Here is a 19,699-nt window from a genome sequence, read left to right as displayed (position 1 = left end):
CTGTAGTTACAATGTTTCAAACATCGTTTGCTACGAGAAATCATTCATAAAAGGAGAATCAATCACTTGGCAAACTTCTTTGTTGTCTTAATTTAAGAAATTGCCACAGCCACCCCAACCCTTGGCAATCACCACCCTGATCAGTTAGTAGGCACCAACATCAAGGCAAGACCCTCCAGCCAGCAAAAAGATTACAACTCTCTGAAATCTCAGATGATGATTAGCATATTTTAGCAATAAAGTATTTTTTAATTAAGGAATGAACATTGTTTTTTTTTAAGAAGGAATGCTGTCACACACTTAATAGACCACAGTACAGTATAAACATCTTTTAAATGCACTGAGACACCAAATTAGTTTGGCTCGCTTTATTGCAATATTTGCTTTATGGTGGTCTGGAACTAAACCCACAATATCTTCAAGGTATTCCTGCAATCCCCATGAGAAATTATTGCAACTTAGACTAGGAAGGTAGTATCTCTCAGGTCTTTTGAACTTTGTCTTTTTCTTTCCTGCAATTCCCATCTCTTTGGCTCACTACTTTACTCTCAGGTTTGATATCCCAGGAGTGCTCAAGCCTTGCCCTCTTCTTTCAACCGTGAAGAATGTGAAATTCAAGAGCTTCACTCTATCTCTTCTTGCCACTCCTTCACATGATGCCTGCTCCATTCACAACACTTTCCACTGTTTTTATTTATTTGTGTATTTATTTCAACCATTTGATTGAGTTCCATGGTGATGGTAAATGTGTCAGGAATCATGTTTTATTCATCTTGATATTCCCAGTAGCTGGCACATTGAAGATACACAATAAAACTTGTTGAATAATGAGGAATTAAATCAATTGCTGGTTTGCCAACACACACACACACACACACACACACACACACACACACACACAATATTCACAACATTCTTCTTACTGCTGCTCTGTAGATATCATGAATTTGGGGGGGAATACAGGCTTTTTCCATATGGTCAAAATATATAAGCTATGGATTAAGTCATCTATTAGTGGTTGGATGTGCACTTGACACTCAAATATACATACAGATAAATAAATAACGAATAGTATATAAATATACCTAAAATGTAAAAATTATTAAAGGGAAGTAATGTATTTGGGGAACAAATTGTATACATAATTTTGAGTACAGACCCTTAAATAACTAAAAGTAGGACATAGTGACTGAAGTAAAAGCACTTAAGACCAAAAGATTCCATGTAGGTTCCCCAAGTTTTCTGATTCCCAGAGAACAGATTAAGTATTGTAAGATGCTGAGTCATCAAATTCAATTGCAATGGCACAACACTGACACTCTTAGCCATAAAACATGTTTAATGAGACCTACACTGATCCTTAACTACTTCAACTCTGCTGCCTGAAAAAACCACACACACATATGCACACACAGATTGATCTTTCTATATCCAGCCACACACACATATTAATTCAACATTAATAAATAAAATTACAAATTATAAACATTTACCAATAAAAGTTATAAATAAAATCATAAGGCTATTCATGCAAACATGAGAAAAGTTCTTGAAGGATACAATGAATATGAATTTTCAGCTACCTGTCTTATGATGGTACCAAAAGTAAAAAAAGTATCATTTAACTGTGTTTTTTTCTAACTTCCCTTCCAAATTGTGCAGGTTTCCTGAAGCCATATAATTTAGATAGAAGATCACTTTTCAGAAAAGTCATAAGCAGAAGGTCATAATTCAAACCAGGCAGTCAGATTCTCCTACCATCTAAATACTGGACAAGTCATGTAATTCAGTCCTGTATTAAAAATGCTTTACATGCAGGATTTATACAGGATAAGAGTAGCTTTTAAAAGTACTGTTCTTGGAAAGAGATCTCTACACTGCTTCCAACTTGTGAAATTATAACACCTGGTACCAGAATGATTTTTGTCTTAAGTAACATATGATAAACAAAGCGACTTAGACTAAAGATAATTTGGTTGACATTTAATTTTATATAAGTACATTAAAAATAAGAAATATTGCTTTAAAAATTGGCCAAAATATGTGAATTGCAAAGGACACAAAGACAGATCTTAAGCCAAGATACTAGAAGATTAGAAATAAAATTGCCAAATAAGAATAATTTTTTTTCATAACTACTCTACTTATGTAGGGCATGCAGATAAAACAAATTTGTGTTCAGCCCGTTTACCTCAAATAACAATTTTCACCATTAAAAAGAGACAGAATAAAGACAAGAGTAGAAATAAAATGGAGAATAGCTTCTGCATAAAACATGCAAATAAAGATAACTTTTACCCATAAACACTCTTAAAAAAATACATGATTTTGCAGAAACCATATGAAACTGTTATCTGGCTCAACGTCTAAATAAGGTATAGAACTCCTCCCCTCTCCCTTCATGGTTAATTCAAACTATTTTGAAGCATTATTCTCTTATCACTACAAATAAACCTTACTTGAAGATTTCAAGTAAGGAAAGTATTTTCTATAAAAACCCAGTTTTATATTTTTGCCCTATTGTTGCTTACTCCAAAATGTAATAAACAAGCACAACAACTCACCTGAAAATATTGCTGAGTATCCAGAAACTCTCGTAATTCAAGTTACCTAATTCTTCCTTCGCACACTATGCGATCTAATTCTGTTGTCAGGGCCAAGGTATTTTACGTTTGAGGTATTATACTAAAAGAACACACCCTGAAATTTATAAAATCGACAAACATCTTCTAATGTGGTATTATTTTCTGTGGACATGGACTCTTTCAATTGTTTGAAGTTCGGTGTTTGCCATCACATTAAGGATTTCCAAGATATAAAATTGTGTTCTACATTTCTTGTAGTTTATGAGGCATCGAAAAAATTAGAGCTTTGTTCTGAGAAACAGTGAGGTAAGTAGGGGTTAAGCATATTCACCACCAAAACAATAAGCAGCGTGGGCAGACCATCATATTCCATAAAAATTTTTTTAAAAAGTACGACAATAAAAATTTAATCTCAGAGTATTGCTGGGAATGGCTGAAGATAGAATTCCAGTGTTGCACATTTCTTCATGAACTTTAATGCTTTCAAGTATTATCACCAGGACTTTCCATTCATGGCACAAGGGATTCATGGGATGCTTTCTCCTGGCACACTTAGGATGGAGAAGGAAGGAGAAAAGTTTGGATACATTCATTTCTTCCTCTATTTAGGTGACCTTTTAAAGCTTTCAACAACAACAAAAAATATCCTCTAGAAATGTGAAAAGAACCATGTTCTTCTTTTTCCTTTTCTTTAACTCTCTGAGAAAGACAAAAATCTATGAGGAAAAACAAAATGAACAAAACTGCCGTATTTTATGAAAGATTTATATACAGTATTCATTCTGCTGACATAAGGGCAAGTGTAGAATTATACACTTTTGTTTTATCATAAACAAAATCAGATTATCAGGATCACATGTCCATTACTTAAATTCCCACAAATAAAAATTTGTTCATGGAAAAATAGAGATATTTTGAATACTAAAGTCCTTTATTCAACAACACAGAAATTTCACAAAAACAACTTTACTGGGCAAATCGAATGTGTTTTTTTTTTTTTTTTGTAGCTTTTTTTTTTTTTACAGTTTTGTACATGCCCCATAAGTAATTTTCTTTAATAAATACACTGTTTTCCAAAACTGCTTTTTTTTTTATAATTGCACAAGCATACATACACCTTACACAAATATCTATTAGAAAATTTAATAGATGACTGCACAGTTCAGAAGAGGGGAACACTGAAAGGAGTACATTTTGTGGCCCACGTTCCTGAAATCTCAGACTTCCTTGCCATTGTGAAAATGGAATCCCTCCGAACATAGTAGCTGTCTTTTATTCACTAGGAATACAGATCTCAGTGTGAAACTGCCAAATTTAATAAAAACAAAATGTGAAACATTTAGCTGTTACATGAGAACCAACTGTTTGATATCACTGTGAATCTAACCATGATCAAAGACCCACCACGGCTTTTTGCTGAACATATTTGACCCTGAATAGTGTGTTCATTTAACTGCTTTCCCTTGTTCATTATTTGATTACAGATACTATCAGCCTAAAGACTTTGTAAGCTTTAGTATTAATTGTACAACTTACATGCCAGGGGTTCTAAATGAAAGGAAGGGGATATTCCTTTCTGTAGTGATTGCTTAATAGGAATTCATAGGAAGCCCACCATGTCTTGTTCCCTGTGAATGTGTATAGAAGGAAGTTGGCTACTGGGGATTAAGCAACCACGAGATGCTCTTAAATACTCTTACACTGGAGGAAGACTATCACTGTTTTCTCTCCTAAAGATGGACACATTTCTGATTTGTAAATATGCCTCCACTTGGGAACAGACAGGCAAAATCCATCAGAAAGCCACTTTGGTCTGAAGGCCTGGACAGAGGGAAGTTTGCATGATGATGCTCTTGGGATGTTTAGGGTGCCGAGTGACAGCTGACAAGGAAAACACTTCACTGTACTATGTACCAACGTCCTACGTATTTTCCAGCTGTCCCCAAATGCTTACGGTATGTGCGTCTTCTTATCTCCTTACTTCGTAGGGAAGGTAAGACATCTGTGTATGTAGATCTCTCTTAAAAACTTTGTGATTGGACTTATCCGATACGTAATTTTTAAGTTGTATAGTCCGCCATGATCTATATTCTGATTGCCATGTTCTGAATTTTCTTGGTACTGAATATGAAACATACAGCAAGGAATTTTCAAAAGTTACATGTCATTGGGTATTTTAGAATCATGAAAAATGTAAACCTTTAAATAATTCCCTTAGGGTTATAATGACATCCTTTACAAGTTCTCAGTATATGGACTTACAGGGAAGAGAACCAGAGGGAGGCTGGAAGAGTAACATCTTTCTTCGACATCACCAACGAGAACCTTATATGCACCCTACATTATCTAAATAGAGTTTTACCAAAATCATTGAAAAAATGGGTGACGTAAAAGAACAATATCGAGAACAAAAACATGTAAGAGAATTAAAGAAAAGCTGCACTTTTCCATTTCCATAATCAACATTTTTTTCATTAAAAAACTGAATTGACATGTAAAACACCACATTTTACAATATACAGATTCATTAGTTCTTTAAGAAAACAAACAAAAACACATCGAGACATGCAATACTAGCATGTATTTTAGACTCTCAGTACATTGCTGTGCGATCTTTATCCGTTATTGTATGCCTGATACAGCCCGAACGGACGTTTGCTTCAATCCTATAGTGATAATTGTCGTTTTCCAAATAGCAAGGCAAACTTACCATTCAAGTGTGGAAGTAAGTTTTCACTTACTTGTAATTAATTAGCAAATTGGTTTAAAAGTAAGAAAAATCAAATAAAAGTGGACAAGAAAGAACTCCTATAGTTCCCATTGGTCCCACAGCAGAAACAGAAATTCTAACTAGAAACCCTCAACGGAATATACATCAAGCAGAAAGCTATCTCAAAATTAACATACATTTTAAGCGCATTTTAGCTCGTGATTATTTAGTTTTCTTCTTTAAACATGGATAGGTGTAATACATAATAAAATTTCCTTAAAAAGGCCATTCAACCATAAGTGGAGACCTTGCGTTCATATTCTAGGCAGGTTTAGTCACTTGTTTTTCACATTGGCATTTGCAGGTGCCTTCTCTACCCCTCCCACCCATGCTCTGATGAGGAAGTGCTCCTTCTGTGCTTTTTAAAATCTCCTGTGATATTATTTCCCATTCACAACTACAACTAGCCTTTTAAAATTATTAATCTGCTAGTCTTTCTAAAACTTTACAGTCCTTTTCATCACCCTTTCTCTTCTCAGGTTATTTTCCTCTGTGTGATCCATCTTGCTAACGTTTTTCAGCAGGCTAGTGGATAAAGAACAAAAGTTACAGTAACATGGCAACTTCGATCCTCCATGTATTTTCACTAAACTCTATTTTATTCCTAAAGATGAGAATAGACTTTATAATCTGGCAAGAAACAGAAATGAAATAAACTCCCTAGGTATCATGTCATCACAAGTAACGTATCTGTCCTCCTGGGACAGACTTAGGAACCTTGACTGCCTTAAGAAAACCAAATCCTACGTGAAAAGGTAGCACAGATCCTATGAAACATTAGCTTCTTTGTGTTTGGGGCTGTTTGCATTTATGGAACTCCACAGAATGTGGCCTTGCCTTCTCAGGAATGAAAGCATCAAGTGACAAAAATGGGAATAGGAGCAATGGAACATTCCACTGAGGGCCTAGGGGAAGGCCAGTGATCCAACTGGGAGGCTATGAGAAAAGGAGATAAAAAGAGATTTAAAAGCCTCACTTCTATAAATGTGTTTAATTTTTTTAACTTAAAAATATACCTAGCCATGTCTCAATGCAGGAGGTCTTTACGTAGTCAAGTTTTAAAACAAACTACCCATTTCATTTCATACATGGAATTAAAACATTTGGATACATTTTATCAAAAGTTTCTTTTTCCTACCAAAAGAAAGAGAAAGAGAGAGAGAGAGAGAGAGAGCGAATTTTAAACAAACAAAAAATACATATACCCCATGCTGGGCTGAGAAAAAAAAAATCAATCATGAATTTCTCCCCTAAGATATGATACTTTTCTCTGTATCCTAGAAAACACTGATTTAAAAAAAAAAAGTTATACAACTGATGCTGCATGTTCCAACTACTGTGAGTACTCCGCCTTACAGTGCAACCCAAGACAAGTCAACTACACTAAGTATTTGGGAGGTATACCCTTCTGTACAGCTCGTTTGTAAGCAATGCAAGTGCATAACCACTACTCTAATATAGTGCTCAAAAGATTAATTGAAACTTTCATAACATCTTCCCCCTCTTATAACAATACAACTGAAGGTAATTGCTGGATGCATCATCATCTTTTAGTCTTGTAAAACTTGGCATCAAGTCTCTACGGAAAGATGCATGGCAAAACATGCCACTGCTGTTGCTGCTTCTAGAAACAACTGGCAAAAAATAGTTAAAGCTAAAATTTATTGCTCCAGATTTAACTCGCAGAACCATACTGTTGTGTACAAACTGTTAATCTCCATAGATGCTCAGACATGATTGTCTCCTTGTGTCTAAACACACAAAATACAAGCTGCTATCTGTACAGTTTACAGTACTGAAACACATATATTTGAAAATGAAGTATAGATATGTACTTTGCAAAGATACATGATTTTACAGCAGGGGTTTACCCAAACTTATTTTTTTACAGCCACTTCCAAAATAGACAACAACTTCACTAGTATAGCTAAATTACATCAAAGAAAGAATCAGTGTATTGAAAGTAAATAGACTGGCCAATTCCCCAAACTCCCAGATTATTTTTATATGTCTTTTTTTCTTTTCCTTTGTTTTGTTTTGTTTTGTTTTGAAGAAACCCCTATACATAAAATGAAAATAATATCTGGATATTTTCTTCAGTGGTGGACTAAGCAGTTTCTTAAAACAAGACATTAGTTTGCCCTTCACTTCCAAATGCCTTGAAAATAAGATATACTACTGCTTTAAAAGAACCATCGGAATGCTTCAGCGCTGGGAACAGGTGTTCTCTATAAAAAAAGAGCAAGAAAACAAGTTAAGCTTTTTTTCTATGCCAATATAAAATTAGATTTTTCTCCTTTACACTTCAGCAATATTTTTAGTCAGCAATACACAACATAATGACTTGTATATTTCAACATTTAATAAAAAAGAAATGCTCAATCTTAGAACATTACAAAAATTAGAATGTTGAAATTAATGATAATTTACTGAATATAATGATTAAAACACATTAGTCTAAAAAATACCAGAAACACAGCCTAGAACATGGATAACCATCAGAATAAATGGGAAGGTTGAAGCTATTAATCAGTAGTAGGAAGTCCAGCCAGAAAGTCTGTATCTGCTGTGTACCTATGCACCTCTATGTAAGGTTGCTGCTTAGAGAATTCAGTGAAGTAGTTTCTTTATTCTGGGGAATTTCTTTTATAACAGGACAACAATAAATATTACATCGATGTTACTTCTATCATTTAACAACTATGTACCACTATTTTAAAGTCTGCATTTTCAACAAATTAAGGTCATATGTATGAAACAAACTTACACTAGCCAACGATACTCAATGGAGCATAACTTTTATACCATAAAAATACTATCGTTTTTCAAAGGAGTAATAAGTTAGCAACAAAAGTATGAGCAATTCTTTTAACAGAAACGTTAAAGTCACTGTGGGACTTTTTTTTTTGTCAGAAAAACGGTATAGGATTGAATTTTCTTCTATATATTAACATTACAGTAATTCATTATACTATACTCTTCTTTAAAAAACAGAATCACATGAGAACATATTGAAAGTACATAAGAAACAATAAGCTAAGAGTAAATTTTCCTATAGGGGCTAATGAAAGAGAGCTGGTACTATTCCTTAGACCATCCAACAAGCCTGTGTAGAATATAAGATGGATGCTAGGATAATTAAGTATATAAATTGACATGTTGAATGTTACCAAATTATTGAGTAGGTACAGAATGCGAACACACACACACACACACACACACACACACACACACACACGCACACACACGCACACACACGCACTTCTTGTAAACACATCTTAAGACAGTGTTAATAGCACTTGAACTTCATATTTCAGAATATACATGAAAAATTCTACTGTAAGTACTCCTTAATAACTGAAACTAGCTTTGATTTACTGTCTCACATTTGACTTATTTGGTTGACACAGTCCTATTGTGTTAATGTCAACTAAAAATGAGTGTATTAATTAAGATGTCCACTGAAATGTAAATGAAAAGAATAACCATTTTGGAAAGCAAAGCCACTTTTCACTATTTGTACTAGAAAGAGTTTTTAAAAACTTGTCCCTGCAGTCAACACAATAAATTTGAAGATGAATATGTAAGAACAAACTAACGATTCTTTAGTTATTATTTTTATTTTTTAAATGTTTATTTATTTTGAAAGAGAGAGAGAGAGAGAGTGAGCAGGGAGGGGCAGAGAGAGAGGGAGACAGAAAATCCCGTGTAGGCTACGCGTTGTCAACACAGAGTCCAAAGTGGGGCTCGATCTCACGAACCAAGAGATCATGCCCTAAGTCAAAATCAAGAGTTGGAGCTTAACCAACTAAGCCATCCAGGCACCCTGATTATTTTTTAAAATAAACTCTACTCTCAATGTGAGGCTCAAACTCACGACCCTGAGATTAAGAGTCCCATGCTCTACCGGACAGGTGCCCCAAACTGATTCTAATGCAAGTTTGTACCCATGTATATACAAAAGTATTTAACTTGTGAAGTATTGTTTAAAAATGCAAATAAGGAAGTCTATTATTCCCACATAACTAGTACTTATTAATATTTTAATCCTTACTCCTCATGGTGTAATGTTTTCTTCTCTCCAGCTCACTATGCATACCGGAATCTCCATCATTTGATTTGCTTGATAAGAAAAACTCCTTTCCTACTTTCCAAAATTAACTTTTGAATGATAAATATAATTATATATGCTCATTACATTTATTTAATCACTATTAAAGGAACTATATGAACTCATAAAAAACAACATATTCATTCTAATATTCATGCTTTACACACACACACACACACACACACACACACACACACAAGCAGTAAATGAAAACTTAGACGTTTATACCAGATGCTAAGCTTGCTGCCTGATGCCAACTAAGAATAAATTTTATATAAGTATGCACACTTATATAAATGTAGTCATTTTTAACAAGATAAGTTAGATCCAAACATATCCATGCAATTACAGATTCACATATGAAAAATAAACATGTGCATATATATTCATATATATTCACATTTACATGTATAGAATATGACATAGAGATGCCAATTTACTCTCAGATGCCAACTGGAAACAAGACTGTAAGTATATACTTAGATAATCTTGTATCTTGATAAACATATATGTTTATGAAGATAAACAGAAAAATGTATGGAGTACATTTTTTAAATGAGGTGAACTCCTTATGTCTTAGATATATTTTGAAATCTCTTTTCCAGCTCTTTGCTCTTCCTGTGCCCTTTTCCATTACTCAGTTTTATTTGCAATATTTAGAAAAAGCAAGCTTTATAAAATGCCACCTGAGATCAAAGGTCATTATTGTGAGGAGAAAGATAATCATTTCTCAATGCTTTTTACCACTAAAAATTAATTAGATAATGCAAATATGAGAAAAACAGAGAGCTGGTTTTCTTTACTAATGCATCTTGTCACAAAATAATAGCACTGGGATGTGTGTGTATTATTATGCATACATTGAGACCAGTACGTATCTCCACACCTAAGGTACAGACCATCCACTGCTGTAGGGTAAAGGTGAAGATTAGCAGGGAGGCATCTTTTAAAAACGATCTCTCCCTTATATGAAGATTTATGAGGTCATGAAGCCTAAAAATGATTTGTTGGGAAATCACCTAAAATGTGTGAGAAAACAGGAAAACCAATGGTGCGTTAATTAGAACAAATTATCAAGGCATTCACCAGAAGCTTGAAGTGAGGTTCCTCTAAATGTTATTTCAGGATTAAAAAAGTAATAAAACTCCTTAGGGTCCCCCATAGGTCACACAAAGCAGAAAATGCATGCCCAATCTCCTGCCTGATTTGTATTGGTTCAGTGGAAATTTACTTTATATCTGGACTGAGTTCTTTTCTGCCAAGATGGGTAAGGCAACACTGTTTGTTTTCATACATAAAATATTGTTTAAATTATATATTTTTGATTAAGTCTGTACTAATTTGGGGACATGTCTTCTCTAATCCTGTCAATGAATGAGGTCATCTTTGTAAGAGAACTTTTATTTCAAATGTTGTGTGGATTCAACACACCAATGAGGGACTAAGCACCCTGCCTAGCTACCTTAGGGGTTATATAAATTCGAGAGTCCCAGCTGGGGAATCACACTCCTGATGAGATTACAGTGACTTTCTGGATCTCAGTGATGCTTGCAGGAAATCATTATCCTGAGTGACAGGAAAGCCAGATTCCCCAGGAAGAGAAGGGGGTGGAGAGGTAAAGAATAGAATTGAGTTGATCAGCATTGTTTAAGACAGCCTTCGCTGCTCCTGCAGGTGCAAACACTGACAAAAAACAGCCTGCTCCCAGGAGGACTGTGGAGAAACCTGCAGCCCTCAGTTCTCCTTCCGGTATTGCTGTAAAGCATGGTGTTCCAGAGAATTCATCCCTATGAAAGCCAGAGCCACATACCGAAGAAATTAAACTAATGAGCTTAAAGGGCTGGCTTCTGTTTCCCTCCTAAATAACTTTAAAAAGCAATGATACTTTCTTGAATAAAGGAATGATATAACCCAAACCCAAGTACAGTTTACACTGACATTAAAAAATGAATGCAAAAAATTATCAATCTGCCTCCGGCAATGGTATTATTTAAGTTCTGTTAAATCAGCAATGAAGACATAAATTAAACAACCTAAAATACACAAAACTACCAAAAGCTGCCACCTTAGAATTTGAGTATTTTTTTCTTTTTTTGTGCCTGTTGAGCAGTCACGTGAACTGTGACATCTTCAGGTTGAGCCTGCATCTACACACTTTTGTTTAAAATATGGCAAGTCCAGAGGTGGCTGGGTGGCTCAGTCGGTTGAGCATCTGACTTGATTTCAGCTCAGGTTATGATCCAACGGCTGTGATTCCAGGGTCATGGGATTGAGCCCCACTGCGGGCCCCCCTCTGAGCACAGAGCCTGCTTAAGATTCCCTCTCTCTCTCTCTCTCTCTCTCTCTCTCTTTCTTTCTCTCTCTGCCCCTCTCCATTTGCTCTCCCTCTCTCTCTCTCTAAAATAAAAATTTTAAATGAAAAAAAATAAAATATGGCAAGTCTAAAAAAATTCACCCCCTGAAAGCTGAAAATGGGATATCTATACCTTTTTTACAATATATAAAGTACAGCACTAAACAATACTCATCATTTTAATAAAGCTAGACATGAACTTTCAAAGGGCAAATTAAAGGCAACTTGATGTTGAAATTTACTTCAGAATGCATAAGTCTATAAATTGAGATAATAATTATGACATTTGAAAATTCTGTAACTAAAGTTAAATATATCTAATATTTATTCATATACTTTTGAATCCAAAAATCTCAGTGATTCACCTGGGTCTTCAGAATTCTACTGTGAAACAACAGGATGGTTCTAATACAATGATTTCCAACCTGGAGTGTTTTGGGCGACTGTTATTCTTCTACTAATCAGAAAATTATTTCTAGTTTTCCCATTTATTATTAATTAAAGAAATGGAAATCATCCGATCATTTTTCGATTCTCATATAATGATGTGAAGTATACTTTTTCCAACCAAAAGCAAAGCAATTTAGGACTGCAGTTAGCCAATACAGCCTCTTTTAAACTCTGCTGAAATAGTTTTCCTGTGAGGAATCCCCTATGTTTCTTAGACTCCAAGCATCTAAGACCTTGAAACTGGGAACACCTCACAGCATTTGGCTCACCTTGTCACATAAGAACTTGACACCTTAATGAATCACTGAAATTTTGCAATAGAAAGTATGCAAGTATGACAAAAGATAATAGTAGGTACCAATGTTTGCCTTTAGATATTTGATTATATTTTGTTTCGGCTTCATATGAAACTTCAAAACTTTAGAGTATTTTGCGTTAAGAAAAGGAAAAGGATTCCTGATGGTGAAGAAAACTACATTTTTTTTTTCTGATTTGGTTCACAAAGAATGCTAAAACATCAAGTTATATAGGTTCTCAATTTCTTTTACTGACAAAATTTCAAAACCTACATGGAGAAGAAAAAATTTTATTCTATATACAATATTGTGGGTGGGAATACACACAGTACATCGATAAAATTAATAATTATGATCTAAAATGATACCTAGAAAATGTTAGAGACATACCAACAATTTTTCAGCAGAAATATTTTTCTATATCCTATTTATAATTAATATATTGTAGAAATCATAGACCAGTAACCCACTAACTTTGCTAGAACTTTTAGCAAGCACAAGTATAGCATAGGTCAGTAAATCTGAGAGAACAATTATTTGTGATATATGATAATCTCACAGTCTAACAACTTACTGTTATTACAATCATAAACAACTTTATTTGTTAACAATACCTCAATTAAAATATATAAATTAATATAAGTATAGCTTCTACTTTTTAGATTACACCTTTCTTTGTCTGTTCTATTGTAATATATATGCCTTATATACTATGTGATATATATCATATGTGTGATATGATATATATGTATGATATCTATTTGTGATATATCATGATATATATATATATATATCACATATGTGATATGCATCAGACTAACTTTCCTCATAATTCAGATTCATTTATCATATAACTGTGTAATATATATATTATACTCACATTTTTGTATACTCACATTTTGTTTTGGCCATTATCCAGATGTCAACTAAAAATACTTATCAGTATTACCACTAACTGGAATATTAGGCCCCTTTCTAAATGAAAGAAAGAACCAAATGAGTAACTGGATATGTTTTATGACCCACTTTTTTGGAGGCCTTAAATATGATTATAAGGAGAACTCAACTTTTTTGGTTTTCAAATTGACGTTTATGGCCAGGATTTCTCTGATTAATGGTGGAGAACTCGCAATGGTTTTTTCATTAGTATCCATTCTCCGCGGGCCATTGCTCCTACCACTCCTCCTGCTTTGCCAATATTGACAGTTCTTCCTCTTCCGCCTCCTCCTACATGAACACCACCACCCTCACCATCACCACTGTGATGGTTTTAGACTACGACAGCATGACGTTTTACAAGACAAACCTAGCTAACCTTTGTAGATGGAAAGCTGAGTTGTTATAGTATGTAATACAGATGCTAACGTCACATCAATGTGGTGGTAGAGCCCGTTAGGAAAATAACTGCCTAAAGGAGAATGTGTGTCTAAAGAATAGGAGTGGGTTGGTAGAAAGGAAAGTAACAGCTGAACGCCATGACTTGGACATGGGTCCCAAAGTGACAAAAAAGGCGCCCACTTTTGGTCCTAGTATTTAATGCAACTACTGTATTTAAGCAAGTCTCTTCATAATGCTATGTAGGATTATATTTCAACTGATTTTGGTAAAAACACTTCAAGTCACATCTTTCTAATAAATAAGTTTATTGTGTTATAGATGAGTTGTTTAGTGATGAAAATGTTCTTGGACATATAAAAATAAACTGTAAGGGGATGGTACGCAGAAAGAAGAAAAAATTTCAACAGTCCACAAATTAAAAAGGTGTTTCTGAAAAACAATTATATACAGTATTTTTAACCCTATGTTAAAAGTTCTTAGAGGGAGTGTGAAAGGAAATTAAATGTAAAACAGATTAAAAAGCAAAAATTAGATTAATAACATCAATACTATAAAAATGATTAGAATTAATTCTACTTATATGTTCCATATGCTTAGATTTCACTTATGAATATATATACAAATACATGTGGTTATATGATAAATGAATCTTAATCTATCTACCTACCTACCTACCTACCTACCTATCTGACAGACAAAAGTTAGATAATTCTATGTCCCCTCAGAGTCACTCTACTAATCCTGTTTCATGCAATGATACCTTTAGGTAAGATCACTGCTGATCAGCTATTGAAAAACGACCATCATTCTTTTCTTGATCAAGTTGTTGGACCATTTTGAAGATGTTGATTGATTTTAAAGTAGACAGTGAACTGTGGAAATATTCTTGTAAAATGGGAGGAAATAGGAAGCCACATTAAAAAATACGAAGAGGTGACTTTTTAAAACTACCAAAGCTATGATTTGGATAGTCTCTAACATGTATTCAAATGAAACACAATAGTTATACCAAACCTCTATAATTACAGTGCTTATCTTTGAATTATTATAGATCTGAGAATTTGAGAAATATTTTTTTTCTGTATTATATAAAAAGTGAAAATAACTTTAATAAAACTTTTTCTCACTAGGCTAAGTTCCTTAGCATCTTGGATGTGGTCACTGGACTGCATCTGGTTTGGAATCCTCTATGACAAAATTCCAACCACTTCTATAGACCCAGCCCAAAAACAGAGAATGTTTTAGGTCCATGAATTACTTAGAGGAATTTAGAGTCAGTTCCAAATGTTTTGGTCATAAAGATGTTATCATCAAAATAATGTACTTGGTTAAAACCATATTTCTGAGAATAACATGCAGTTTTTGGTATCTCTCCTTTTTTCTTTTTAAATAACAAAATTAAATGACATATAGTAACTATTATAATTTAACTTTATCAAGTTATTACATGTTTATCTAGCTCTTTAGAAATATATGTTGGTTAATGTCCCTCATTAAGAGGATATATACTCTTAAGCATTCTACACTACCATAATATCAGCAAATCTTGTGCTAGAGCAAGTCCTCAAATGTTTAGATTGAAATTTCTCCTTAGAGAGTTTCCATATATTACTTCTTTTTCTATGAATATCTTTTGCCCCATCTTTGTGCAAACATAGCCACCTTCACAAAGCTAACTAACCAGCAGAGTATATTAATAAGCCTAACTTTTTTTTTTAAGCATAAAATTTATAAGATGTAGTGATTAATATTCTTTCTGCCACTTTTCTGGAGTCTTTTTTGCATGTACATTCTGTATTTTCCAGGAAGTTCTCTGTATAGCCACAAAAAACTACAGTTATTTTTGAAAAATGAGTTGTTTATAGGTAGAGGATGGCCTCTGTCTCCCGAAACACTATTTTTCATTTTGAGCATTAGTTTTCTCACCTTGGCTTTGCCACATTTCTAACTGTAGACCTGAGTTAATTAATCTTAAAGAGAAATTAAAAGAAAAAAAAAAAACACAACACTAAACAAAACCTAGTTTCTGTGAAACTACTTTTTTCATTATGGTAAATGAAAAGAAACAATGCTGAGGGGTTCTAGAGGGTCTAAGCTAAGACTTACGGCATCTTTACAGAAATTTTGAGACATTAACTATTTCTACCAATCTCTTCTTTAAACCAGACTCAAGAAGATGACCTTGAGCATGACAATCCTTTCTACCAATATGCTCCTTTCTGATTTCCCTTTAATCTGTAACACTACACTCTCCCTGCCCTTCCTCCCTCCCTCCTTTTCTTCCTTTACTTCTTTTTTATTCAGGTCAAACAAGAGTTTCCAGTACTCTGTAAAATACACTTAAAATAACAAGTCATACTGTAGATTCTCAGTATGTTCAAATGTTCAAGGCAAGTATTCTTTTTGTTTTCTTATTCCTTGACAAATTCTAGAACACTAAAGAAACCTTAATACTTCATCACATAATCACGTGAGGTAACCAAGCAGAGATCATAAACAGCAATTTGTATTTCTTATTTAAATCTGGGGAAGAACTAAGCCAAGGATGAATCAAGGAATCCCAAGGCTTATACATAGGTACGAGGTTGCTTCCAGAGCGATTATATCATTTTAATTCAATTATATCATTTTAAATGTGTCCATTTCTTGGATTGAGAGTTGAGAATGAAGTAGGAAATTAAGTATCTTAGATGGAGGGCTGACTAAGATGTAGAGTTAGGGATTTCGATGGGTATTGTAAAAGGTAGAAATAAAGAAAATTCAAGGTCCTTAAGCAACTGTGTGTGTGTGTGTGTGTGTGTGTGTGTGTGTGTGTATGAACATATATGTATGTATACATCCACAGCACTTACCACAAACCTTAGAAAATAAGAGTTCCTACCTGAAGATTTGTTAAATTGAATTGAATTTATCAGGGGTTTTCTATGTGCTCAGTAACATACCATGTATTCAGGATTATACAGCATAGGTAAAGACCTGCCTAGGAGAAGTGAAGACACACTATTTAAGAAAGACATTTAAATTTTACTCTTTATCTTGTTAACATTGTTCCATTTACAAATATAATTTCTTTCCTCACTACAGACTTGTTCAATAGTGTTGTTGCTGCCACTAAACTAGTGTTTTTCAAATTTTTTTGACTGCAACCAACACTTAGAGATACATTTTACATAGCAGCCTAGTACATGCATACACATACATTTATGTATACATACAAACTGAAACAGAAGTTTAACAATATGTACTCTTACTATATGTGCTGCACTCATATATTTTATGTTCCACTCTGTTCTGTTCTACTTTCTAAAAATCCTTGTGGTAAGCCAACACATGGACCACTAATGTTCCGTCACCTGCAGTTTGAAAAACACAGCTCTACGCCACACAAATAACATATTCATGTGAAGAGAATCACATGAGGAAAATCCAAAAACCACTCCACTTCATAAAGAATTTAATTCTCTACAGTAGACTTACACAAAAGATCTGTATTTCTTTGGGGACGGAAAAGGCCAGTGTTCTCTATTTTGTTATTCATGGATGAAAATTAGAGCACACGAAATATTTAATGCTTACTAGAAGATTCCACATCTTTTCAATTTTCATCCATCTATATACAACCGAGAATTTTAGCTCTTTCCCTTATTCTTGACTCCACCAAAACCATCACTGGTCTCATCTTATCTACACACAAGAACATTTCCCATAGACAAATCTTTCACCAGCACAGTTATTTTTTCTACCACCAATTCACCAACACTAGCAATCATCCTTTCTGCACAATTAAATGAATTAAATGTACATAGTCTATCTTTCTTTTAAAATGTATTCCACTTTTTTTCACTCTGTAAGGTTTTGAAGAAAATATACCTTCTCTGGAATTTGCCAGAATTGCTGAAATATACAGAAATGCCATAAGTCTTGGTGGTGTATAAACATATACCCTTTTCCCCTCTCATCCTCTTAGATCATTATCCTTTTGATTCTATCAGTCATCCAGGTGTGTGTGTGTGTGTGTGTGTGTGTGTGTGTGTGCGCGCGTGTGTTTAATTTCTGACCAGGAAACTGTACTTTCAGCAGAGTTTTCACCAATTTGACACTTCTTCACGTTCTCAAGAATGTCCTCTAAAGTATGAATTTAGATGCAGAGGAGATCCAAATGGGACACCATTTTCCACCCATCTTGGAAGCATTCTCTTTTACCTACACTTTGGCATTATTCTACCAAATGTTTCAAAGACATAAGTAAAAATAATAACATCAGCTATAACACAATCTGTTTTCCTTGTCTCTGATTCAGCTGCCACTCCACTGAACTTGAGCTTTAGCTCTGACTCCCAAACCAAATGTATTGAGTGAAGTCATAAAAATATTATATTCCCTCATTTTATAGTTTCCATTCTTTGCAAAACTTCTGTAACTGCTGAAGCAAAGCAGACATCCATATCCTGCCTTGACAAAGTTCCTTCTAGATACTGCATTGCATCCTGACTTGAATATTCCTTTCTACTTGGTTTTTAGTGCTTTCTGGGTTAGTATCTCACCTGTCTTCGGGTTTATCACTATTTTCTCCCAGAAAACCATCAGCCTTCTCTATTACCACTCACTAACTTTCTTTACCTCACAAATATTCTCTCCTTAATAGGAAGAAAAAGGAAAGTTCTTCATAGTTACTTTACTTTTTATCTCAGAATGTATATCTGTTTTACGCTCCCCCCCCACACACCTATCTTTCAAAACAAAAGTAAAATTTTCCAATATTTATTAAATATGTTCTCCAACTAGAATTCACAAGCATTTAACCATTTCTTTTCACAATGATTTTCTTAAACTAATTCACATTTAGAATAACTCCCCATGTCTGCCAAATAAAGAAAAGAGTAACCAAACGAAGGTATTGAGTTAAAGGGAAACACACATACACTCTCCCCCACCCTCCGCCCCCATTAAAAGTTAGAGAAATTAATGGCAATGGTGTGCCTTTGGTGAGGAAGGAGGAAGCACACGAATGTGTTTAATTTGGCTCATCACATTGACTGACTTGACTGAGTGAGTTGTGCAGTTTTCCTGGGCATTTGACAATACAAGAACAAGGAAAACTTGTTTATCAGGTTTATCTCTTTCCAAGTGAAATCAAGCCAGTTATTTGGAGAACTGGATGATTAAAGCAAAAATCCAGAAAACACAAGCTACAACAGAGTTTATCTGGGCTTTAATTTCTGAAAACCATAAGTAGCCTGCCTGTGTACTGAATTATCTGTAAACATAATTGTCTTATTCTCTACTTTTCATTGACGACTTTAAAATAGGAATGAGAAATTGCATAGCATCTTTCAGTATGCAGAGTATACAAACCTACATATAATATCAAAAAGTTGTAAGCTAGTGGGTATTATTATCCCCATTCTATAGATGAGGAAATAAAGTTCAGATAAGTTATGCTGATGTACCTGACATTTCAACTGTAAGTTACCCAATACTATGGGCTCTTCCCATAACACATCATCTAACTGTGGCCACATGGCCCGAATATAATTTTTAATTATAAAAGAAATGAAAAGCCAAGAAACTAGTATACTTTCCTAATATAATCTATATTTGGTTTTATATCAAAGAAATACATCTTGAATATTACTTTCTTAAAAAAGTAATTTTTGCTTTGCCATTTGCTTTAGAGTAAGTAATGTAATGTGAAATAAATGCATTAAATATTAAGAAAAGGAAAAACAGGACAAATTTAACAGGCTCGCTCTCATACCTGGCTTCAGATTCTTAGGCTGTTAAAACAAATTAAGG

At 34.1% G+C, this 19,699-nt stretch overlaps 1 protein-coding gene across 4 annotated transcripts in view; it reads right to left on the bottom strand.

Annotated features, from left to right (window-relative positions):
* Positions 1–353: 353 nt before the first annotated feature.
* Positions 354–19,699, bottom strand: part of CXXC4 (CXXC finger protein 4) — a 49,366-nt gene continuing 30,020 nt past the window's right edge. For 3 of the 4 annotated variants that reach the window (XR_015250316.1, XR_015250314.1, XR_015250315.1), the window contains 2 exons: positions 2,565–7,583; positions 354–789 (listed from right to left, as the gene is read on the bottom strand). Coding sequence is in view for 1 of the 4 variants with exons in the window: in XM_086704473.1 (XP_086560599.1) it covers positions 7,539–7,583 (45 nt within the window). In the remaining 3 variants the exon portion in view is untranslated. Of the gene's footprint in view, positions 7,584–19,699 lie in introns of all 4 variants that reach the window. The other variant, XM_086704473.1, reaches the window with a different exon arrangement.

The sequence above is a fragment of the Puma concolor genome, chromosome B1, assembly GCF_028749965.1.
Source record: "Puma concolor isolate L17-30 chromosome B1, mPumCon1.1.hap2, whole genome shotgun sequence".
Taxonomy (NCBI): Eukaryota; Metazoa; Chordata; class Mammalia; order Carnivora; family Felidae; genus Puma; species Puma concolor.
The sequence above is the reverse complement of the archived record's forward strand: the minus strand, read 5'-3'. Positions and strand labels throughout refer to the sequence as shown.